The sequence below is a fragment of the Ornithorhynchus anatinus genome, chromosome X1, assembly GCF_004115215.2.
Source record: "Ornithorhynchus anatinus isolate Pmale09 chromosome X1, mOrnAna1.pri.v4, whole genome shotgun sequence".
Lineage (NCBI taxonomy): Eukaryota > Metazoa > Chordata > Mammalia > Monotremata > Ornithorhynchidae > Ornithorhynchus > Ornithorhynchus anatinus.
The window spans coordinates 92,120,530-92,145,495 of record NC_041749.1 but is presented as its reverse complement, the minus strand read 5'-3'; the positions used below and the strand labels follow the sequence as shown (position 1 = coordinate 92,145,495).

General features: G+C 47.8%; 1 protein-coding gene and 1 non-coding gene across 5 annotated transcripts in view; both read right to left on the bottom strand.

Annotated features, from left to right (window-relative positions):
• Positions 1–24,966, bottom strand: part of SRGAP3 (SLIT-ROBO Rho GTPase activating protein 3) — a 315,141-nt gene that overhangs the window by 143,148 nt on the left and 147,027 nt on the right. For all 4 annotated transcript variants that reach the window (XM_029051353.2, XM_029051349.2, XM_029051350.2 and 1 more), the window contains exon 2: positions 24,373–24,568. In XM_029051353.2, the coding sequence (XP_028907186.1) occupies positions 24,373–24,568 (196 nt within the window). The remainder of the gene's footprint in view (positions 1–24,372; positions 24,569–24,966) is intronic.
• LOC114806732 lies at positions 5,561–5,697 on the bottom strand. The gene has a single exon (XR_003754794.1). It is a non-coding gene; the product is annotated as a small nucleolar RNA SNORA7 (small nucleolar RNA).

The following is a 24,966-nucleotide window of genomic DNA, read 5'->3' as shown; positions in this document are numbered from 1 at the left end:
GCCACAAGGCACTGCTGGCAGAAATCCAGATATTAGGCCATCCCCTTCACTGCACAGAAACTACCCTCTCCAAGGTCACCAATGATCTCCTTCTTGCCAAATCCAACAGCCTCTATTCCATACTAATCCTCCTCAACTTCTCAGCTGCTTTCGACACTGTCAACCGCCCCCTTCTCCTGGAAACATTATCCAACCTTGGCTTCACTGACACTGTCCTTTCCTGGTTCTCTCTGGCTCTTTCACAGGCTCCTCCTCTGCCTCCCACTCCCTAACTGTGGGAGTTCCTCCAAGTTCAGTTCTGGGTCCCTTTCTATTCTCTATCTACACCCACTCCCTTGGAGAATTCACTCGCTCCCATGACTTCAACTACCATCTCTATGTAGATGATTCCCAAATCTACATCTCCAGCCCAGATCTTTCACCTACTCTGCAGCCTCACAATTCCTCCTGCCTTCATGACATCACTGTAGACAACATCACCATCCTCCCTGCCTCACAAGACCATAACCTTGGCATTATTCTAGACTCATCTCTCTCACTCTACCCACATGTTCAATCTGTCACCAAATCCTGTCAGTTCAACCTTCACAATCCCACCAGAATCCACCCTTTCCTTTCCAAACTGCTATCAAGTTAATCCAAGCATTTATAATAATGTTAACCTATCCTACCTTGATTACTGTATCAGCCTCCTCGCTGACCTCCCTGCCTCCTATCTCTCCCTCACTCCAGTTCATGCTTCCCTCTGCTACCCAGTTCATTTTTCTATAAAACCATTCAGTCCATGTTTTTCCACTACTCAAGAACCTCCAGTGGTTGCCCATCCACCTCCTCATTAAACAGAATCTCCTTACCATAGGCCTTAAATTACTCAATCCCCTTGCCCCCTCCTACATTACCTCACTGCTTTCCTCCTACAACTCAGCCCAAAACATGGCTCCTCTAATGCAAATCTACTCACTGTACCTTGATCTCATTTATCTCACCAGTGGAGTCTTGCTCACATCCTGCCTCTGGCTTGGAATGCCCTCCCCTCTTCATATCCAACAGACAATTATTCATTCATTCATTCAATAGTATTTATTGAGCGCTTACTATGTGCAGAGCACTGTACTAAGCGCTTGGGATGAACAAGTCGGCAACAGATAGAGACAGTCCCTGCCGTTTGACGGGCTTACAGTCTAATCGGGGGAGACGGACAGACAAGAACAATGGCACTAAACAGCGTCAAGGGGAAGAACATCTCATAAAAACAATGGCAACTAAATAGAATCAAGGCGATGTACAATTCATTAACAAAATAAATAGGGTAACGAAAATATATACAGTTGAGCGGACGGGTACAGTGCTGTGGGGATGGGAAGGGAAAGGGAAAAGGGGAAAATGAGGCTTTAGCTGCGGAGAGGTAAAGGGGGGATGGCAGAGGGAGTAGAGGGGGAAGAGGAGCTCAGTCTGGGAACGCCTCTTGGAGGAGGTGATTTTTAAGTAAGGTTTTGAAGAGGGAAAGAGAATCAGTTTGGCGGAGGTGAGGAGGGAGGGCGTTCCAGGACCGCGGGAGGACGTGACCCAGGGGTCGACGGCAGGATAGGCGAGACCGAGGGACGGCGAGGAGGTGGGCGGCGGAGGAGCGGAGCGTGCGGGGTGGGCGGTAGAAAGAGAGAAGGGAGGAGAGGTAGGAAGGGGCAAGGTGATGGAGAGCCTTGAAGCCTAGAGTGAGGAGTTTTTGTTTGGAGCGGAGGTCGATAGGCAACCACTGGAGTTGTTTAAGAAGGGGAGTGACATGCCCAGATCGTTTCTGCAGGAAGATGAGCCGGGCAGCGGAGTGAAGAATAGACCGGAGCGGGGCGAGAGAGGAGGAAGGGAGGTCAGAGAGAAGGCTGACACAGTAGTCTAGCCGGGATATAACGGGAGCCCGTAATAGTAAGGTAGCCGTTTGGGTGGAGAGGAAAGGGCAGATCTTGGCGATATTGTAGAGGTGAAACCGGCAGGTCTTGGTAACGGATAGGATGTGTGGGGTGAACGAGAGGGACGAGTCAAGGATGACACCAAGATTGCGGGCCTGCGGGACGGGAAGGATGGTCGTGCCATCCACGGTGATGGAGAAGTCTGGGAGTGGACCGGGCTTGGGAGGGAAGATGAGGAGCTCAGTCTTGCTCATGTTGAGTTTTAGGTGGCGGGCCGACATCCAGGTGGAGACGTCCCGGAGGCAGGAGGAGATGCGAGCCTGAAGGGAGGGGGAGAGGACAGGGGCGGAGATGTAGATCTGCGTGTCATCTGCGTAGAGATGGTAGTCAAAGCCGTGAGAGCGGATGAGTTCACCGAGGGAGTGAGTGTAAATGGAGAACAGAAGAGGGCCAAGAACTGACCCTTGAGGAACTCCAACAGTTAAAGGATGGGAGGGGGAGGAGGCTCCAGCGTAGGAGACCGAGAATGATCGGCCAGAGAGGTAAGAGGAGAACCAGGAGAGGACAGAGTCCGTGAAGCCAAGGTGAGATAAGGTATGGAGGAGGAGGGGATGGTCGACAGTGTCAAAGGCAGCAGAGAGGTCAAGGAGGATCAGAATGGAGTAGGAGCCATTGGATTTGGCAAGAAGGAGGTCATGGGTGACCTTAGAGAGAGCAGTCTCGGTAGAGTGGAGGGACGGAAGCCAGATTGGAGGGGGTCTAGGAGAGAATGGGAGTTAAGGAATTCTAGGCATCGATTGTAGACGACTCGTTCTAAGATTTTGGAAAGGAAGGGTAGTAGGGAGATAGGACGATAACTGGAGGGGGAAGTGGGGTCAAGAGCGGGTTTTTTTAGGATGGGGGAGACGTGGGCGTGTTTGAAGGCAGAGGGGAAGGAGCCCTTGGAGATTGAGTGGTTAAAAATAGAAGTTAAGGAAGGGAGGAGGGCAGGGGCGATGGTTTTAAGAAGGTGAGAGGGAATGGGGTCCGAGGCGCAGGTGGAGGGGGTGGCACTTGCGAGGAGGGAGGAGATCTCCTCTGAGGATACTGCAGGGAAGGATGGGAAGGTAGGGGAGGGGGTTGTTGGGGGGGAGGGGAGAGGCGGAGGGGTGACTTTGGGGAGCTCAGACCTGATCGTGTTGATTTTCGTGAGGAAATAGGTGGCCAGATCATTAGGGGTGAGAGATGGGGGAGGGGGAGGGCAGGGGGCCTAAGGAGAGAGTTAAAGGTCCGGAACAATCGGCGGGGGTGACGGGCATGGGTGTCGATGAGGGAGGAGAAGAAGCTTTGCCTGGCGGAGGAGAGGGCAGAGTTAAGGCAGGAAAGGATAAATTTGAAGTGTGTGAGGTCGGCTTGGTGCTTGGACTTTCGCCAGCAGCGCTCAGCAGCTCGAGCATAGGAGCGTAGGAGGCGGACGGAGGAGGTGAGGGGCTGTGGGTTAGTGGCGCGAGAGCGGCGGAGGGAAAGGGGGGCGAGAGAGTCGAGATGAGTAGAGAGGGTGGAGTTGAGAGCGGAGACCCGATCGTCGAGAGTGGGAAGAGAGGACAGGGCGGCAAGGTGAGGCGAGATGCTATTGGAAAGACGGATGGGATCGAGAGAGCGGAGGTCTCTGTGGGGCAGTAGCGAAGATTTGCAGGGGGAGGGAGTGTGAGAGATGAGGCAGGTGAGAAGGTTATGGTCCGAGAGAGGGATTTCAGAGTTGGTGAGTGAGGAGATAGTGCAGCGGTAGGAGATGACAAGATCGAGGGTGTGACCGAGTCGGTGAGTGGGCGCGGTATGGTGGAGGAGGAGGTCGGCAGAGTCGAGGAGGGATAGCAGGCGGGCGGCAGAGGAGTCGTCGGGTACATCCGTATGGATGTTGAAGTCTCCAAGGATCAGAGTGGGCAGAGAGAAGGAGAGAAGGAAGGTGAGAAAGGGGTCAAGGTGGTTGAAGAAGTCGGAGGTGGGACCGGGAGGGCGGTAGATGACGGCGACAAGTAACTGGAGTGGGTGGTAGAGGCGAATGATATGGGCTTCGAAGGAGGGGAAGGAGGGGGGGGGGAGGAGGGATAGTGCGGAAGCGGCATCGGGGCGAGAGGAGGAAGCCGACGCCTCCTCCCTTACCGGTGAGTCTGGGGGAGTGGGAGAAGGAGAGGCCTCCGCTGGAGAGAGCGGCGGCGGAGACCGTGTCTTCGGGAGAGAGCCACGTTTCCGAAAGGGCGAGGAGGAGGAGAGAGCGGGAGAGGAAAAGGTCATGGATGAAAGGTAGCTTGCCTGTAACAGAGCGGGGGTTCCAGAGGCCACACTTGAAAGTAGCTGTGGGTGCAAGGGGAGGAGGGGGGGAAGGGCGGGGGGAGGGGAGGGTTTGGATGGGAAGCCCACCTTCAAAACCTTATTAAGAGCACATCTCCAAGAGGCCACTGACTAAACCCTAATTTCATCTTGTCCCACCCCTTCTGCACCACCCTTGCCTTTGGATTAGCCCCATTTATTCACCGCGCCCACCCCCCCGCCCTCCATTCCTCCACCACTTATGTACGTATCCATAATTTATTTATATTAATGTCTGTTTCCCCCTTTAGACTGTCAGCTCACTGTGGAAAAGGAACATGTCTACCAATACTGTTATACTGCACTCCTAGGCGCTTAGTACAGTGCTCTGCACTTAGTAAGTGCTCAATAAATACGATTGATCACTTTGGTGTATTCTATTAAGTTCTTAGTTCAGTGCTCCACATGCAGCCAGTACTCAATAAGTACTAGTTACTGATTGACTAATGAATTGAAAGAGGCCCCAGAGTTCTGGGATACTCAAATCAGGGGTGACCTGAGGCTGAGTCAGACTGCTCAGCCTCCCCATCCTTCCACATCCCCTCCCTCCAAGCTGCCTCAAAACCAAAATATGCAAGCTGACGATGCCACCATGATTGTGACTCACATTTTATGTCTAAAAAGCCCCTCCAAGACTTAGAAAAGTCAACTCGCTTTAGCAATGAGAGGGGAGAGTTAGAATTCCTTATTGCTCACCTCAGGCTAAATAATTTATCCTTTTATTAATTTATTAGTTATTTTGTTATTTAGTGATTTGTTCATCTTTCATTTCTTTTGTTTGTTCACTTAAACCTATTCTTTCTCGGTTTATGTCTACTGTCTTTCCCATTGGAGAGTAAATGCCTTAGGGCAGGGATTCTGTCAGATGTAGTCTATCAGAGTGAGGGGCCCACAGCCCGTTCACTGGCCAGAACAGCTGCAGTAGAAAACCTCTAAGGGAACAGCTCGCACCACTTGCAAGCCCGAAGGCAACCTCCAATGGCTGCCCATCCATTGCTACATCAAGCAGAATCTCATCATCACCCACTTTAAGGCGCTCAGCACTTCTACACAAAACCTGACACTTGGTTGTCTCCCTCTGTCTTGTCTTATGCCGTCGAGTAGTTTCCAACCCGTAGTGACACCACAGACACATCTCTCCCAGAATACCCCGCTCTCCATCTGCAATCTTTCTGGTAGTGTATCTATAGAGTTTTCTTGGTGAAAATATGGAAGTGGTTTACCACTGCTGCCTTCCGCTCAGTAAACTCAAGTTTCCGCCCTCAACTCTCTCCCATGCTGCTGCTGCCCAGCATGGGTGAGTTTTGACTTGTATCAGATTGCCTTCCACTCGCTAGCCACTGCCCAATATAGGAATGGAATGGGTAGGCTCTGCTTGACTCTCCCTCTGGTAGCCGAGAGTGGTAGAGTACTGGAAACTCTCCAGGTGCAACCCTGAGAGGGGATATCTCCCCTACCTCTGATTTATTTTAAGGTCCATCTTCCCCACTAGATTGTAAAGTGCTTAAGGGCAGGGATCGTGTCTACCTACATTATTGTACTTTCCCAAATGCTTAGTACAGTGCTCTGCACACAGGAAGCGCTCAATCAACACCACCAATGGACTGATCCAGGTACCCGTCAGTGCAGTGCTTTTGCTGTGCTTTTGAGCAAAGCAGGCTGCTTCCTGCTGAGGTGACCCAATCTTAGTTGCCTCCTTCTCCCACAGCCCAAACCACCCATCCCCGCTCCCTTGACCCTCTCTTGCCCAAACCGGCTTGGCCCAGCATCCATAATTAGTCTGGCCTTTGCCTTTTAACCAACTCTTTTCTATTTTGAACTTGCTGCCCCATCCATACCCCATAAGGAGAGGCTGAGGGAGGGAAGACAGCCACAGCAGTGACCTGAGGGGGTGGGAACACCCATCCTCCCCGATCCCACCCTGGTCCAGCCCTTTCCCCCAGGGGAAAGACAAGGGAGCAGTGGCTTCTCGGTCACAGACAAAACATGGTTTGAAAATAGCAGAGCCCAGAACAGGTAAGGTGCTGCCCCTGAGTTATCTGAGGCACAGAGAAGTTAAGTGATTTGCCTAAAGGCACACAGCAGGCAACTGACAGAGCTGGGAGGTGAACCCAGGTCCTCTGACTCCAAGGCCCATGCTTTTTCCAATAGGTCACACTGCTTTAACCAGAAGCGATTTCTTCCAGGATGGCATGGACCCATTCCATCTTTCATTTCTTTCATTCATTCCCTAAGTGTGTAGTAGAGTTCCCGGCATACTACATATAGGCATAAAGTAACCTCGATACCATTGATACTCCTTTTCTAGAAGAAGATTTAGTAGTAGTAACTGACATCGCTCCTATTCCTCTACCTTATCTCTGCTCTACGACAGCTCTCCAATTCTTATCCTCTAGGTTTTCTTCTTTCTACTTCCCACTTGGGATTTTCCTCACTCCACAGTTCCCTGCAGTTTGGAACTCTTTGTCCTCTTAGCCAGTGCTGTTTTGGGCTGGATGCAATGGGTGTGGGGGCTTCTGGGAGGCCCACTAAAGAAGCAGCATGACTTAGTGCATAAAGCATGGGCCTGGGAGTCAGAAGGTCATGAGTTCTAATCCCAGCTCTGCCACTTATCTGCTGTGTGACTTTGGGCAAGTCATTTCACTTCTCTGGGCCTCAGTTACCTCATCTGTAAAATGGGGACAGACTGTGAGCCCCAAGTGGGACAGGGACTGTGTCCATCCCAATTTGCTTGTATCCATTCCAGCACTTAATATACAAAGTAAGCGCTTAAATACCACACTTACTATTATTATTATTATTAGAGCTGCATATTTATGGGCTATGCAACAAAGGGGGCATATCCGTGGCAGCTGGGATAATGCTCATTGCCACCCTGGAGAATTAGTACAAAGGCACAGGCCTGTCCATGGGCACCATGATCCATGGCTGGGATAAGCAGGGACCTGACCTGTACTCCATAAACAGCAAAGGGAACCGGATCTCTGACATCACCTTCTCTGTGGGTTCTCAAAGTCATCAATCGGGATGAGTCCCATGTGAGACATAGACTGTGTCCAACCCAATTAACTTGTATTGACCCCAGAGCTTAGTACAGTGCCTGGCATAACACAGTGGCATTACACTGGCGTTACAGTGCTTAACCGCTCGGGGAAGCAGTGAGGACTAATGGATAGAGCACTGGTCTGGCAGTCGGAAGGATCTGGGTTCTAACCCCAGCTCTGCCACTTCATTCATTCATTCAATCACATTTACTGAGCGCCTACTGTGTGCAGAGCACTGAACTAAGCACTTGGGAAGTACACTTGTCTGCTGTGTGACCTTGGGCAAGTCACTTAACTTCTCTATACCTCAGTTATTTCATCTGTCCAATGAGGATTAAGACTGTGAACCCCATGGGGGAGAGGGACTGTCCAACCTGACTACTTTGTATCTACCCCACTGCTCAGTACAGTGCCTGGCACATAGTAAGCATTTAAATCCTTAACAGTGCACTTAACAGTCCTCTAAACTGTGAGTTCGTTGTGGGAAGGGAATATGTCTGGAGTTTTGTACTCTCCCAAGCATTTAGTACAGTGCTTTACACACAGGAAGCACTCCATAAACATGACTAAATGAAATACCACAAAAAAAAAAAAGACTCCCACAACCCAGAGGAGGAGGTGACCTGGCCCAGAAAACGACCCATCAGGATGCCTACAGCTTTGCCCATTAGTGGCAGGGATCAACCTCTGCCACATCTGTGCAGCTGGGTGGATTCAGGTTTCCAGCCAGGAGCTTGGCTGATGTACAGGACCAGTATCAGGAAGGCTCCCCCTGAGGGGAGGGAAAAACTGACATTTGACAGTCAGTCCAAGGCTCAACCCTGTGTTCAGGGAGGTACCTGACTGCTTGACCATGTATTTTGGAGGGGGAAAGGCAGTAAGCTACTGAATGTTGGCCTCGGCGTGGCAGCATAACCTAGTGGAAGCATAATGGCCTGGGAGTCAGAGGACCTGGGTTCTAATCCCACCTCCACAATTGCCTGTTGTGTGCCTTGGGCAAGATAACTTCTCTCTGCCTCAGTTTCCTTAATTGTAAAATGGAGATTCAATACCTGTTCTCTCTCCTAGTCTGTGAGCCCCATATAAGACAGGACTGTGTCCAACCTGATTAGCTCGTATCTACCCCCGTGTTTAGAACAGTGCTTAAGAAATGGAAAGCATTTAACAAAATCCATAAATATTATCACTTTATTGATTCTAATTATTTTTAGCCCCAAGAGCCTCTTCCTCCTTTTCTTCCTTCTCATTTTCAGCTGCCTTAGGCACACTTCTTTTCCACAGGAGTGTAAGTAAGGTTTTTACACTGCATTGCCCCTTGCTTCTGAAACAGCTTATGCAGAAATGTTCTCCTCCAAACTCACCCTCATGGCCAATGCATATCTGCCTCAGTTAGGTCCTGGGGGAAAGGAAAGGTGGTGGTTGGGGATGGGAGGGAAGGGGGTGAGTGCTGGGTCCAAATTCCCTAACCACATTTCCAAATCCCCAGACCTGGGTATCGCCGGCATGTGTTTGACCTAGCTAGACAGAGTTTGCTCTCATTTTTCTATTCTTCCTTTAAAGATCCAAATATATCTAACATCTGACTGGCTTGACATATCACTTTGTGATAGTGTTGCAACTACAGCAGAAAAATCTTCCATTACCACTACTCTATTTCCATCTGGAACAGTATCTACACAGCCTTGATCTGGGACTAAGGAATAAGATTACAGCCAAGTCTTTCCTAACACCTCTATCTCTTTTTCCATGGTACCTCTCCCAAATTCATCATACATCACCCTGATTCTGAACTGCATGTCATACTTCCTCATTTCCAAAATTTGCCTTATAGCGAAGAGATAGACCCTGAGGGGGTCTATCTACTATGCTCCTCATTCTGCACAATCTCTGGCTGGGCATTTATTGACTTGATCCATAAATCTAATCCTTCAAGCAAATCATTTCTAAGGCTCTTCTTTCTGCCCTCCTCCTCCAATAGAGTCCACAGCATTTTTCTTCATCCTCTATCCTCTCTGCTTTTCTGGACCTCCCTCTTCTCACCTTGGGAAGAGAGAAAATTGCAGTAACAACTGCCAAACCCCTTTCCTCACTCATTTCATCTTCCCTTCTCAGATGCTGCTGATCCCCTTCTTGGTCAGTGCATCCCTTCTGGGTCCCAGAAAAATTGTCATGCTCCCACCTTTCCGATTCTTGGTTTCTCAGTCTTCAACTAGCCCTGAAACAGATTCCCGGGGTTAAACCACCCCAGGCTCTGAAAGCTGCAGAAAGCAGGTCCCCTCACTTTGCAGCTGCTCCTTATTTATCTCAATCTCCTCCCTCTTTCACTGATGATGGCCACCTGGTTCTAGACAGGAAAACCTCCTGGAAACTGATGAAAAGGAGTCAGAGTTCTATTTTCTCTTCCACTCCTGATACTCTGTGTGAGCCAGAGCCAGTCATGTTTCCATTCCATGCCTCCCGGATACAGAGCCTGGGTACCTTGTCTGGATGTGTGCATTCACACAAACACCACCCCTGCATTCTAAACCAGAATGATGTGATTGCTCAGTAAACTTAGCTCCTTATAACCAGCGGTTCCAGAGGTGTTCCTCCACTGAGAATCCTTTCAGACACCATTCCTCCCAGCCCAGAGCAAGAGAAACCTGAAAGAGGAGCTTCATCGATAGCCGTGAAAAATGGAAAACACCTTTCACAGACTCAAAGAACATCGAAACCCAGTTTCCTGATGTACTTGTTACCATTCCCAAATGCCTCCATGTCCCATTTCCTCCCATCCTCTCCTTGCCTGTAAGCACCTTCTATCACCTACATGACCATCACCGAGAAAATCATCCATGGTAACCCCCACCTTCCCTCCCATTGCAGAGGGTCCCTGCCCCCAACATGCTCCAAGTCCACAGGATAAAAGCTGTTCCCACCCACACGCAGAGCATGAGGTCTCCATAACCCCTCAGGGAGACTGGTGGCTGCAGGTGTGCCCCAAACTCTGAGCCCCAAGGAGCCTGAAATCCTTTAGCCATAGATACCTACTGATTTTATTTTTGTCTAGTTCTGTTGTTTTAATGTGTCATTCTTGATGAGTCTATCTCTAGCTCCTCTCCCCACTTTTACTCTTAGATTGTCATCCCTCTGAGGTACAGGCATCTTACCGTACATGTAGTAAGCACTTAATAAATTCTACTACTAAAATAACCCAGTCTGCACATTTGACTCCTGAAAGCCAACCTACTCTTTGTATCTCAATCTCATTACCGATCCCTTGCCCACACCCTCCCTCTGACCTGGAACTCCCTCTCTATTCATATCCGACAGACCACCACTCCCGCCCCCATCTTCACACTGCTGCTGAAATCACATCTCTTCCAAGAAGACTCTGCTGATTCCTCTCATCTCCCCACCCTATTCTCCCTCCCTTCTGTGTCCCCTCAGCACCCTAATCCAAACCCCTAAGTATTTTGGTACTCACTCAGCCCCCATTTCCACAGCACTTATGTATATAGCCTTATTCTCTAATGCTTCCCCTACCTATAATTTACTAATTTACTGTACTATTTAGTGGACTGACTGCCATTCAAATCAAATAACCAATTTCTAGCTATACAAATATAAAGCTTCACAGGTCTTTCAATCTCCACATCAAACAGAAGCTTCTTACCATCAGCTTTAAGGCACTCAATCAACTAGCCCCCTACCTCACCTTGCTGCTTTCCCTATGATGACCCAGTACGTTCACTTCACTCCTTTAATACCCACCTGCTCACCATACCTCACTCTCATCTCTCTTGTGGCCGACCTCTTGGAAAATGGAGATCGAGACTTTGAGACCCAAGTGGGACAGGGACTGTGTCCAAACTGATTTGCTTGTATCCACCCCAGCACTCAGTACAGTGCTGGGCACAAAATAAGCACTTAAATACCACAGTTATTATTATCCTCCCCCTGGCCTGGAACTCCCTACCCCCTCTTATGTGACAGGCCACTACTCTTCCTGTCTTCAAAGCCCTACTAAAATCATACCTCCTCCAAGAAGCCTTCCTCAATTAGCTTCTCTGTTCCCCACCCTACTTGCCCTCCCTTCTACATGACCTATGCACTTGGGTCTGCACTCCTTAAGCACTTTGATACCCATCCCACTCCCACAACACAAGGACCATATGGAAAGGGATTGTGTCTACCAACTCTTTCGTATTGTATTGTCCCAAATGCTTAGTACAGTGCTCTGTACACAGTAAGCGCTTAATAAATACCATTAATTGATCGATTAATATGTTCTGTTCTTCACTCGGCAAACGAAAAGTATTCTAACCACAGGCCAGGCTCACTGACATGCCTCACCCCCCACCCCCCCCATTCACCAAAGGCACTAACTGAATTGCTGAGGGCTTCTCCAAAGTGCTGAATCAGATGGACGAGCTCAGACCACTGCAAAAATACTTAAATTCCTCTCGGTCTGTGTGGCCCCTTTCTCTGATTCCAGTGACACTGCTAAATTGAACAGTGTTGGCTCTGGAAGTAGCAGTCACCCTCATTCAGCCTTCAATTAAGGGACCAATTCTTGGGGACCTAAAGAGAGGTGGACAACAAGCCCCGAGCCTTTCTGTTGTCTTCATCTATGAGTCCCAAAGCCATTTATCAACAATTCCAATCTTAAAAATAAGAACAAACACTTCTCAGGGAGGCAATACAAGGTGGAAAATTTGGTCCTCATCCTGGGTAAGTGCATGATGAAACAACCCTAACACTAATTCCCATTACACTCCAGTTTGTGCTTTCTGCTCCTCCCAGGATAATCTCCTAGCCATTTTCTTTCTCTAGCTCTATCTCTTTCTTTCTCTCCCTCTCCTCCCTTCAACCCCAGTGCTCATGCCAACTCCTCTGCAACCAGTAATGCCTTCCTCTACTCAACTTCACCAAAACATGTCCCTCTCCTCCTTCAAAGCCCTTCTAAAAATCCAGCTCATTCAAGAGACTTTTCCTGATCATGCCGTTTCAGCCAATTCAGTATTCCCATGTCTACTATTTATATATATGTTCTTGACACATTTATCATTTTGTTATTTTTCTCTACTTGAGGTGTGATCTAGTGGAAAGAACATGGGCCTGTGAGTTAGGAGACTTGGCTTCTAATCCTAGCACTGCCATTTGACATTTGGGCCTCGGCTTTCCCTTCTGTAAAAAGGGGATTAAACACCTATTCGCACTCCTTCTTAGACCATGAGCACCTCGGGGGACACGGACTGTGTCTGAGAAGCAGCGTGGCTCAGTGGAAAGAGCACGGGCTTGGGAGTCAGAGGTCATGGGTTCGAATCCCAGCTCTGCCACTTGTCAGCTGTGTGACTCTGGGCAAGTCACTTAATTTCTCTGGGCCTCAGTTCCCTCATCTGTAAAAATGGGGATTAAGACTGAGCCTCACATGGGACAACCTGCTTACCCTGTATCTACCCCAGCGCTTATAACAGTGCTCTGCACATAGTAAGTGCTTAACAAATACCAACATTATTATTATCTCCTTATACTGTATCTAACCCAGCACTTAAGTACAGTGTTTAACACATATTACTAACTTTTGTACCTTTCCCAATTTACACGTGCTTGTCTTTCCTACCAGACTATCCTCGGGGGTACAGACTACATCTTATTCCACTCTATGTTTCACAAGCATCTCCCACAGTGTCCAGAGTAGATGCTCAATAAATAATGTTTGGGCTCCTGATGATGATGATGAACTAGGCAGAGGATGTGGCCACTAAGTAATGTGGTTTCCCTGCCCCTTTCCCTCCTGGGTTTCAAAGCAGACTTGTCTGGTCTTATGCTGTCGAGTCATCTCTTTCCCATAGTGACACCACAGGCACATCTCTCCTAGAATGCTACACCTCCATCTGCAATTGTTCTTGTAGTGCATTCATATAATTTTCTTGGTAAAAATATATAAGTGGTTTAACATTTCCTCCTCCCGCACTGTAAACTTGAGTCTCCAACCCTTGATTCTTTCCCATGCTGCTGTTGCCCAGGACAGAGGAATCTTGACTTGTAACAGATTGCCTTCCACTCACTAGCCACTGCCCAAGCTAGGAACAGAATGAGTATGCTTCTGCTTGACTCTCTCTCCTGTAGTGGAGATTGGTAGAGTACTAGAAACTCTCCAAGTGCGCCCCTGAGAGGGTGGGAAGCAGATTACACTTTCTTAAATATCCTTCCTGGCCTTTCTCTCCTGACAGCTATTGTGTGATCGGTTTGCTAGGAGGAGAGGAGGTATAGGAGGGTCCACTGAGGAGTCCTTCCAAATTTAACTAGGAGGATGGTAATTTATCCCTCTCTTACAAGTGAAGACAGTGAAGCCCCCAAAAACCTAGCAGGTTGCCTAATTCACCTGATTCAGTAGAAAATTTACTAACAAAAACTAGAAGGTTTATCTTATGGTCCTGTACTCCTACTCACAGGTGTCATGAGCCCCCAGCTCATACCAAGCAGGACTTTCCTGGACCAGGGGGACCTCGGTAATAGAGTCAAACCACACCACTGACCACCAAGGTTACTGGGGAAAGTTGTTTTTTTTTTTTTACTGAGTTTTACCAGTGTGCAAGGGAGTGATACATACACACTCTCACTCACTCCACTCCACCAAGGGTCCAATACCAGCCTCCTAGTCAAGGGAACCCGCTCTATCAATGGTGCTGCTGCCTGCTGCTGCTTCTCTGGGCACTTCTGCTGCTTCTTCAAGATTCAAAGCGACCGCCTTTTTAGGGGTTGCTTTAGGGGTTGCAGCTGTGGCTCTATGTATCAGTCATTGATTCATCCAGGCCCATTACCGGGTAGAACAGGAAGAGAAGGCCACGCCTCCCTTCATGCTCCACCTCCACAGGCCAGCAATCACCTGTCTCAGGTAGAACCCATCTACCTTCACGAGTCTCTTCCTTGTTGTTCACGGATCACAAAGAGTCACTAATAAGGCAGATTGTTGTGGGTTCACCACATCAGGATGATACACTCCTTTGGATTCTGGACAATACAATTAGTAACTGTGAGTTTCCATTGAATAGACGATGAAATGTTGCCCCAAAGCAAGAGGCGGGAACTTAAAGCTGAGGATGGGGAGGGCTGGCAATATCCCCTCAAACATTTGCTGTAAATGTAAGATCACATCTGCACAATCATGGGAATTGGTGGACTGAGCAAGTCAAAACCAAAAGGGGGAAAACTAACTATGAAACGGGAAGCTCTCTTTTGACTGTTTATTTTTAAACTGATGATACCATCCAGCAGCGAACAATACACTCTTTTAATGTCCAAATAGAAAAAAAATCTGATCTTTAGAAAGAAAAAAAAATAGCTTGGAAACATATCTCATCTTGAATTTATTTTATAACTAAGAGAGTAGGGGAGATCTAGTCTGAGTTTTAAAGGAGCCTAGAGCAGCCTCAAAGAAAGGTGTAAAACTTTTACCATCCAACAAAAATATTTTATGAATGTCCCAGTGTCAACCCCAGGCAACACAGCCGTATTCCTCAGACACTAAAATCAAACAAATCACAGTCCATGTTACCAAAAGCTCACTATAAATTATCAATGGCTCCAGACAGGAGCATGTGACTATCTGCCAATATGACCCAGAATGTCAGTATGGTTTCTTTGCATCCTTTTAGACCAGATGGGTAGCGACCTAAAAACATTTATTCTCTCAGCCAATATGCTGCAGGACCTGTACCAGGGAAGTGGGGTTTTGCTAGTGGGAGTCAAGCTGTCCAGGAGAAAGATTCCGGAAGTGGCAGGAGGTGGAAATGCTCTCTGCCTACTTCACTGTCTTCCCCGGGAAGAGAAACAGCATGGCCTAGTGGAAAGAGCATGGGCCTGGGAGTCAGAGAACCTGGGTTCTACTCCCAGCTCCACCACTTGTCTGTCATATGACCTTGGGCAAGTCACTTCACTGGGCTTCAATGACCTCATCTGTGAAATGGGGATTAAGACTTGAGTCCAATGTGGGATATGGACCATGTCCTACCTGATTAGTTGGTATCTACCCCAGAGCTTAGTACAGAGCCTGGCACATAGTAAGTGCTTAACAAATACCATTAAAAAACAAACAGGTGCCAGGACTCCGTAAAAAGAAGGGTGTAGTCCAATCTACCGTAGCACCAAGTGGGGAGCTCTTAATAATAATAATGGCATTTGTTAAGCACTTACTATGTGCTAGGCACTGTACTAAGCACTGGGGTGGATACAAGCAAATCGGGTTGGACACAGTCCTATCCCACATGGGGCTCCCGGTCTCAATCCCCATTTTACAGAGGAGGGACCTGAGGCCCAGAGAAGTGAAATGACTTGCCCAAGGTCAGAGAGCAGGCAAGTGGCAGAGTCAGGATTAGAACTGATGACCTTCTGACTCCCAGGCCCATGCTCTATCCACTATACCGTACTGCTTCTCAGCTTGAATTACTACTAATACTTCTACCTCACATCCCAGGGTTGTCATTCATGATGAGGATATGCCCCGAAGCCCAAGAACTTTCTGCTGGGCCAAATGGCTGATGGTATGGCTAGTTTGGCCATTTCCTGGGTTCTTTTCATTAATAAAATTCTCCATTATCATTACATCTCCAAAAATATTTTCTACAAAAGGCAAACATGGGTCAAGCCACTCCAGGCCCTACCAAGATTAGGTCAGGCCCAAAATAATTCAGTTATCTACTGTGTCTTTTCAGGCTGCCACTATTCACTGATGGCCTTAGTCCTCAGCTTTAAAAATCAATCAATAGTATTTATTGAGCACTTAATATGTGCAGAGCACTATAAACTAAATGCTTAGGTGAGTACAATATATGGTAGACATGTTCTCTGCCCTATTTCCACCCTCAGAATAAAGCAGAACTGTGTAAAAGCAATGGCATAGTGGATAGAGCACGGGCCTGGGAGTCAGGAGATGATGGGTTCTAATCCCAGCTCTGCCACTCGTCTGCTGTATGACCTTGGGTAAGCCATTTTGCTTGTCTGTGTTTCAGTGACCTCATCTGTAAAATGGGGACTGAGTGTGCGCCCCATATGAGACAGGGACTGTATCCAACCGGATTTGATTGTATCCAACCCAGGGCTTAGTACAGTGTCTGGCATATAGTAAGTGCTTAGCAAATGCCATAATATTAGTAATTAGTAGTAGTAGTAGTAACAGGGCCTATCCTCTTCAACCTATTCTATGCTTCCAGGCAATTTTTAATGATATTTGTTAAGCGCTCACTATGTGTCAAGCACTGTTCTAAGCACTGGGGTAGATACAAGCCAATCGGGTAAGACACAGTCCATGTCCCACATGGGGCTCACAGTCCAAGTAGAAGGGAGAAGAGGTATTCAAACTCCATTTTACAGATGAGGCAACTGAGACACTGAGAAGTTAAGTGACTTGCCCAAGAACACACAGCAGGCAATTGGCAGAGCCAGAATTAGAACCAGGTCCTCTGACTCCCAGGCCTGTGCTCTTTCCACTAGGCTATGCTGCTTCTCAGGCTTGAGGATATAACAAAGGATCTGGAAGGTGGTATCAGAATGGCTGACAGCAAAATACCCAAACACAGCCAAATGGTGAACTGAAAAAAGCACAGACATACAGAGAGGGCAAATATCTTAAAGATATAGTCCAGCTGGTCTCAAACAATGCAATGTAGCAGCAGTCCTTTGTAAGACAAAGCAATGGACCAACCAGCCTGGCAGGCAGCAATCAGGGGTGGGGTTGTTCTCTCTGAGCAGAGGCTTCTGGATGAATGAAAAAACTGCCTCCCAAACAGCAACAGGCTCACCAAGTGGTAAATGTGAAACCACTGCAAAGAGCTAAATTGCATGCACACTTTTTTTAATGGTATTTGTTAAACACTTACTATGTGCCAGCCACTATACTAAGCACTGGGGTAGATACAAGATAATTGGGTTGGACACAATTCCTGTCCCACATAGGGCTCATAGTCTTAAACCCCATTTTACAGATGAGCTAACTCAGGCACAGAGAAGTTAATTGACTTGCCCAAGGTCACACAGCAGAAAGCGGTGGAGCTGGCATTAGAATCCACGTCCTCTAACTCCTAGGCCCATGCTCCTTCCATTAGTCCATGCTGCTTCTCTCATTCCACACTCTGTGGATTGAGTTATGAGTTGCACATAGAGTTTTTCAGCTACAGCCACACTCTCCTGAGCGCAACTCTGAAAACACAGGACATAATAGGACAATAGTGAGTATGGGATGGAAAAAAGTTTCTTGGGCTAGTTTGAAATGCTTATGAACTAGCAGATTTGGTTAATGGATCCACAAAATCTGAGAACCTATGTTTTAAGTACCAGCCACTGACTCCCTATCTAGGGAAGGCAGCCTCCCCTGCTCTACACACATCAAGCCAGTCCCAGGGGGACAAGGTGGTGGTCAAATTGAGAGCAGCAGGGAAGCAAGATTGCAACTGCACTGCATCAGCCTCCTTTCTGACCTTCCAACATCCTGCCTCTCCCCACTTCAGTCCATACTTCACTCTGCTGCCTGAATTATCTTTCTACAGAAATGTTCCGAGCATGTCACCTCCCTCCTCAAAAGTCTCCAGTGGTTGCCTATCAACCTCCATATCAAACAAAACTCCTCACTATTGACTTTAAAGCTCTCCATCATCTTGCCCCTTCTTACCTCACCTCCCTTCTCTCCTACATCCCAGCCTGCACACTCTGCTCCTCTGGTGCTAACCTTCTCACTGTGCCTTGATCTTCCCTGTCCTGCCGTCGAACCCTGGCCCATGTCTTACCTCTGGCCTGGAATGCCCTCCCTCCTCAAATCCACCAATCAATCAATCACTCTTCCCCCCTTCAAAGCCCTACTGAAGGCTCACCTCCTCCAAGAGGCTTTCCCAGACTAAGCCCCCCTTTTCCTCAGCTCTTCCTCCCTTCCACATTACCTCGACTTGCTTTTTTTTGCTCTTCACCCCATATCCCTGCCCCACAGCACTTATGTATGTGTACATAATTCTATTTATTTATATTGATGTCTGTTCACTTGTTTTGATGTCTGTCTTCTCCCTTCTAAAATGTAAGCCTGGTGTGGGCAGGGACTCTCTCTCTATTGCTGCATTATACTTTCCAAATGCTTAGTACAGTGCTCTGCACACAGTAAATATGATTGAATGAATACAATTGAGTTAATGAATTGCGATCCTTCCAGGTGTGTCTCCCAGTCCTGGGCCTGTTCTGAAAGGAACTTCCATTTTTCATTTTGCTGCACCACTCAAAACCAGAAGGACAAGCAGCTTTCCACAACCACACTCAATATGGCATCCAAAAATAGACAAATTCAGTATCACTCCAGAAAGACTCTTCCCACCAAATGTGAGGGACAATTGGCAATGCCCAGAACAAAGTTGAGTTCTTGATGTAATCCCCACCTTCGTGATTCTTGCCTTTACATTATCATAGGGCAATTGACTCTCTCCAGCTGTACTGGCTTGGAGCATACTAATAATTAGACATTCACAGTATGCCACAGAGCCTGCTCAGTCCATCTGCCAGATGCTGCTTCTCCCTCCATCTGGCTGCCAAACTAATGAACTCGCATTGAGCTGCCTGAACTCTTTAATGACAGTGGGATGGGTCAGGGGACCCACTCTGCCATGAGGAGACCAACTTATTGAATGGGAAAGAAGCTTTATTCATAACTAGCTGGGAAGATGGGCTGAGTGGATTGGCCCCTTCACTGACAGGTCTGGGAGAGGGAGGGGAGTTAGGAAATGTTCCCTGCTGGGCCCTGACAGAAACTGGCTACCCCAAGAGATGGCCAAGCTGTCTCCTTCAACAGTGGGTAAATGAACGAAGGGAAGGAATCCCAAACACTTTATTCTGATTTGGCTCCTGGTCTCAAAATGAACCAGCGCTTGACTGGCTATGGGGAAGAAAGGCAAATTGGCACATCCACTGGCGTATGGCACTGGGAGAAGGTAAAATGGCTTAAAAACACCAGCGAGTAGCCCCTCATCATGGTGCATGGTGATTTAAACCAGGTGAGAAGTCAAGAGAAGGGCTTTCACTCCTGCTTTGTGTACCTCCTGGGAATAGAGGAAGAACTAACTTTTTGAGGACTGGTAAATATAGGTGTTGTTATATTTGTTAAGCAATTACTATGTGTCAAGAACAGTTCTAAGTACTGAGGTGGATACAAGTTAATCAGAGTGGACACAGTCCCTGTCCCACAGGGATTCATAGTCTTAATCCCCATTTTACAGATGGGGAAACTGTATTCATTCATTCAATTCATTCAATAGTATTTATTGAGCGCTTACTATGTGCAGAGCACTGTACTAAGCGCTTGGGATGAACAAGTCAGCAACAGATAGAGACAGTCCCTGCCGTTTGACGGGCTTACAGTCTAATCGGGGGAGACGGACAGACAAGAACAATGGCACTAAACAGCGTCAAGGGGAAGAACATCTCGTAAAAACAATGGCAACTAAATAGAATCAAGGCGATGTACAATTCATTAACAAAATAAATAGGGTAATGAAAATATATACAGTTGAGCGGACAAGTACAGTGCTGTGGGGATGGGAAGGGAGAGGTGGAGGAGCAGAGGGAAAAGGGGAAAATGAGGCTTTAGCTGCGGAGAGGTAAAGGGGGGATGGCAGAGGGAGTAGAGGGGGAAGAGGAGCTCAGTCTGGGAACGCCTCTTGGAGGAGGTGATTTTTAAGTAAGGTTTTGAAGAGGGAAAGAGAATCAGTTTGGCGGAGGTGAGGAGGGAGGGCGTTCCAGGACCGCGGGAGGAAGTGACCTAGGGGTTGACGGCGGGATAGGCGAGACCGAGGGACGGTGAGGAGGTGGGCGGCAGAGGAGCGGAGCGTGCGGGGTGGGCGGTAGAAAGAGAGAAGGGAGGAGAGGTAGGAAGGGGCAAGGTGATGGAGAGCCTTGAAGCCTAGAGTGAGGAGTTTTTGTTTGGAGCGGAGGTCGATAGGCAACCACTGGAGTTGTTTAAGAAGGGGAGTGACATGCCCAGATCGTTTCTGCAGGAAGATGAGCCGGGCAGCGGAGTGAAGAATAGACCGGAGCGGGGCGAGAGAGGAGGAAGGGAGGTCAGAGAGAAGGCTGACACAGTAGTCTAGCTGGGATATAACGAGAGCCCATAATAGTAAGGTAGCCGTTTGGGTGGAGAGGAAAGGGTGGATCTTGGCGATATTGTAGAGGTGAAACCGGCAGGTCTTGGTAACGGATAGGATGTGTGGGGTGAACGAGAGGGACGAGTCAAGGATGACACCGAGATTGCGGGCCTGCGGGACGGGAAGGATGGTCGTGCCATCCACGGTGATAGAGAAGTCTGGGAGCGGACCGGGTTTGGGAGGGAAGATGAGGAGCTCAGTCTTGCTCATGTTGAGTTTTAGGTGGCGGGCCGACATCCAGGTGGAGACGTCCCGGAGGCAGGAGGAGATGCGAGCCTGAAGGGAGGGGGAGAGGACAGGGGCGGAGATGTAGATCTGCGTGTCATCTGCGTAGAGATGGTAGTCAAAGCCGTGAGAGCGGATGAGTTCACCGAGGGAGTGAGTGTAAATGGAGAACAGAAGAGGGCCAAGAACTGACCCTTGAGGAACTCCAACAGTTAAAGGATGGGAGGGGGAGGAGGCTCCAGCGTAGGAGACCGAGAATGATCGGCCAGAGAGGTAAGAGGAGAACCAGGAGAGGACAGAGTCCGTGAAGCCAAGGTGAGATAAGGTATGGAGGAGGAGCAGAGAATTTAAGTAACTTGCCTGAGGTCATACATCAGACCTGAGGCAGAGCTGGGATTAGGAGCCAGGTCCTTGCTCTATCCACTAGACCATGCTGCTTCCCCAGGCATTGTCAAAGTGGGTTAGCATGCCTCAGTCAAACCATCAATGGTATTTACTGAGCACTTACTATGTGCAGAGCACTGTACTAAGTGTTTAGGAGAGTACAATACAACAGAGTTGGTAGACACATTTGTTCCCTGCCTACAAGGAGCTCCCAGTCTATTCAATGAAATGTCGCATTCGTATCAATGACGTTCCACTCTAGAAAAAAGGCTCTAGCTAAATAGCACGGATTAAAAGGCCAGTTCCTTAGACACTTTTTGGTTTTGCAATTGGAACACTGGCCCACCCCCGAACAGGGCCCAAAATGAGATCCCAGTGACACAAGTTCAGTCCCTGAACTCCCATCAGTGTCAACACAGTCAAGCAGCACAGGCTATTGAACTGGCACAAGGCCACATCTGCTCTCCCCAGCTTTCTCTCCGCTCACTCCAACCACGTCCCCTCCCCCTCGGTGCTTCAGCTTCAGCCCATTACACTCTGACAGCTGTTTCTACTTACAGAGTTCCATCTCCCCAGGAACACCCAGCCTTGGGGAGCTGCTTTGGGAACCTCCCACTTCCCCCTCCATAAAGCCCCTTCCCGAGGAGGTTCCCTGAAGAGAAGCTCAGTTCAGAGGAACACAAGCAAGGGTGAGGCTATTCTCATTTGGACACAATTATTTTGCATTCACATTTCTGCCACACATGACCTACCCTCCACACCTGTACTCCCTCCCCCTTAGACTGTGAGTGCCAGGTCAGGCAAGGACCTGACTGCCTTGTATCTACCCCAGTGCTTAGGATATAGTAAAAGCTTAACAAATGGCACCATAATAATGTCTAGAGGTTGCCTGGACTACATTGGGAATGTGGAGGCAGGGAGACTCCTGCTTCAATTCTGACACCCAGTGACAATTCAGGAAGCCACATTGGCCCTCAGTTTCCTCATCTGAAAAGAACAATCAATAGCAGCTATAACTGCACAACCGCCCACTTGGAAAAGACTTGAGGAGGTAAGACTGCACCCTCAGACTATTTTTTCAAGTGTCTCACAGTATTTGCAGTCAGAATCTCCTCCTAATCAGTCAGTGGTATATATTGGGTGTTTACTGTGTGCAGAGCACTGTATTAAGCACTTGGGAGAGTACAATATAACAGTGTGGTAGACCTGTTCCCTGCCCACAAGGAGCTTACAGTCTAGAGTCCTTACATCCAATATGAATGCCTTTGGCAACATTTTAAGCCCAAACCTACCCTTTCTGTCCTCAAAAGAAATGGAGACTAGTTCACTAACTCCCAAATGACAGTGGCTCTTCATATGCTGCCACACCTTATTCAATCCCCTTCAGTCTTCTTCTAGGTCAAATCAACCAATCCCATTAGTTCTAGCCCACAAGGAGACTAAGGGGCAAGCCAATGGTCAGAAAATTCTAGTCCCAGCCTGTGCCTAAATATCTTGGTATCAATGTGCTCCACTCTGTACCAAATAGCTGTGCTATCTTTTGACTTAATAAATCCTGTAATTATTTTAACAAGTACTTTCTCTGAACCAAACACTATGCCAAGTAATAGTAATCACAGTAGTAATAAGAAGAACAATTGTGGTGCTTGTTAAGTACTTACTATGTGCCAAGCACTGTATTAAGTGCTGGGGGAGATACAAGATCATCAGGTCCCACATGGGGCTCCCGTCTAAGTAGGGGGGAGACAGCTATTAAATCCCCATCTTGCAGATGAGGGAACTGAGGCACAGAGAAGTTCAATGACTTGCCCAAATTCACACACAACAGGTAAGTGGCAGAGCCGGGATTGGAACCCAAGTGTTCTGACTTCCAGGCCTAGGGTCTTTCCATTATGCTATGCTGCTTAATAAAGGGTACATTTATTGAGGGCAGGAATCATGTCTATGAACCCTACTGTACTTCTCCAAAGGCTTAGTTCAGTGCTCTGCACCCAGGAGGGGCTCAATAAATACTACTGATTCACTGATTGATCTACCTCCTACAATGTGTAATACATTGTACTACTAAGTGCTGGGGTAGATGATGCAAGAGAATCAAATTAGACACCATCCCTATTCTACACAGACCTCACAATTTAAGAGGGAATGCGACACAGTAATAAAGCATCAGCAACTTCTCCTGAGGAGCAGGAAGAGATACAATAAAGATTGGAATCAGGCCCCAGGGATTCAAAGTGGAAAGTGCAGATGATCCCCTATATCTAAAAACGGTTGCCAGGAGAGGAGTTACTCTACCAGTGTGGTTTACGATCAGTCCACAGAGAGAGGAAGAGAAAGACAGAAGAAACTCCGGGCAGGATGACTGAAGGTAAGAAAATGAATTGGAAGGAGGGAGGGGGCACGTGGGGGGGGGATTATGTGCATCTGGAAGAGATGAATACATTAAGAGACTACAGTGCAGTTACTTTCTCCTGCCTACAGACAGGTAGGTGGTGCAGGAGGTTGAATTGCTATATTTTAATGATTAATCAATCAATGGTGTTTATTAAGTACTTATTGTGTGAAGAGCACAGTACTAAGCGCATGGGAGAATACAATACAATAGAGTTTGTAGACGGGATCCCTGTACACAAAGAGCTTAATCTGCCAAATTCAATGCCCAAACAAAAATAGGCAGCCAGATGGAGCCAACCCTTCCACATGGTGGATGAAACAATACCAAGATGTTTTCAAAATCTGGCCAACTCTAGATTATCCTGGGTCTCCCTATCTAGTTTGTGGCTCATTCAAGCTCTTGGTTTCACCTCATTCTCTTTCATGCTTCCCATCACTTACACCGCTTTCAGAGGGAGGAATGGAGAAAAGGAAAAAGGTGAATTTCAAGTCCATTCATTGGTTACTTTTATTGATAGTAAAAATACCTTTAAATTGTAAGGGACTTTATTTTTTCCCACAATGCTTTCATATTACTTATCTCATTTTCTCCTCATGACAACCCAGGAGATAGGGAGAGTGAGGTAGTATCACCTGTGTTTTACAGAGGAGGAAACCAAGGCACAGAAAGGTTAAGCCTGGATAGATAAAGATGTCCAAGCCCAGAACAGTGGTGACTGAATCCAAGCAGAGTGACGGTTGCCTGGCAGCCTTCCCAAGCTGAGCCTTTCCCTTTTAATCATGGAGAATCTGAGAATGAAAAGTCCAAAAACCAAGCTGAAGGCTGCCCTGATTATATGCAGTCTCCTGGCCCCAGTGGAGCTTACTGAGTCAGCTAAATCAATGACCCAGGCCGACCGACGGTCTTTTGCTTACTTGAACTGATGGTGTTCCCGGGAACTACGGATTTTGGAGGAAAATCGCTCTGCCAGTTTCTCGAGGCTCCTGGAGTACTCCAGTTCAATCTCAGCCTTCCTGCGGAAGAACTCCTGGAGGTCCTGGAGCAGCTGCAGGCGAGACTCCGACTGCTGTTCCAGACATTTGAACTGTTCCACCAACTGAGTACGGATCTCTACAGACAGAAAGGAAGGAGGCAGGGGTGAATTATTATTAATAATAATAGAAATGGTATTTGTGAAGTGCTTACTATGTGCCAGGCAGCATACCAAGTATTGGGATGGATACAAGCAAATCGGGTTAGAGAAAGACCCGGTCCCACGTGGGGCTTACAGTCTCAATCCCCAGTTTACAGATGAGCTGAGGCACAGAGAAGTGAAGTGACTTGCTCAAGGTCACACAGCAGACAAGTGGCAGAGCTGAGATTAGAACCAGCTAAATACACGGGAGAGCTGTAGCTCAACATATGAACTCCCCTACCCTTCACCTACCACCGTAAAACCTTTCTATCAAATAGAAAATGCTCGTGGCCATTTAAATTATCTTGGCTTACCACTGTCCAAATGTTCCCTG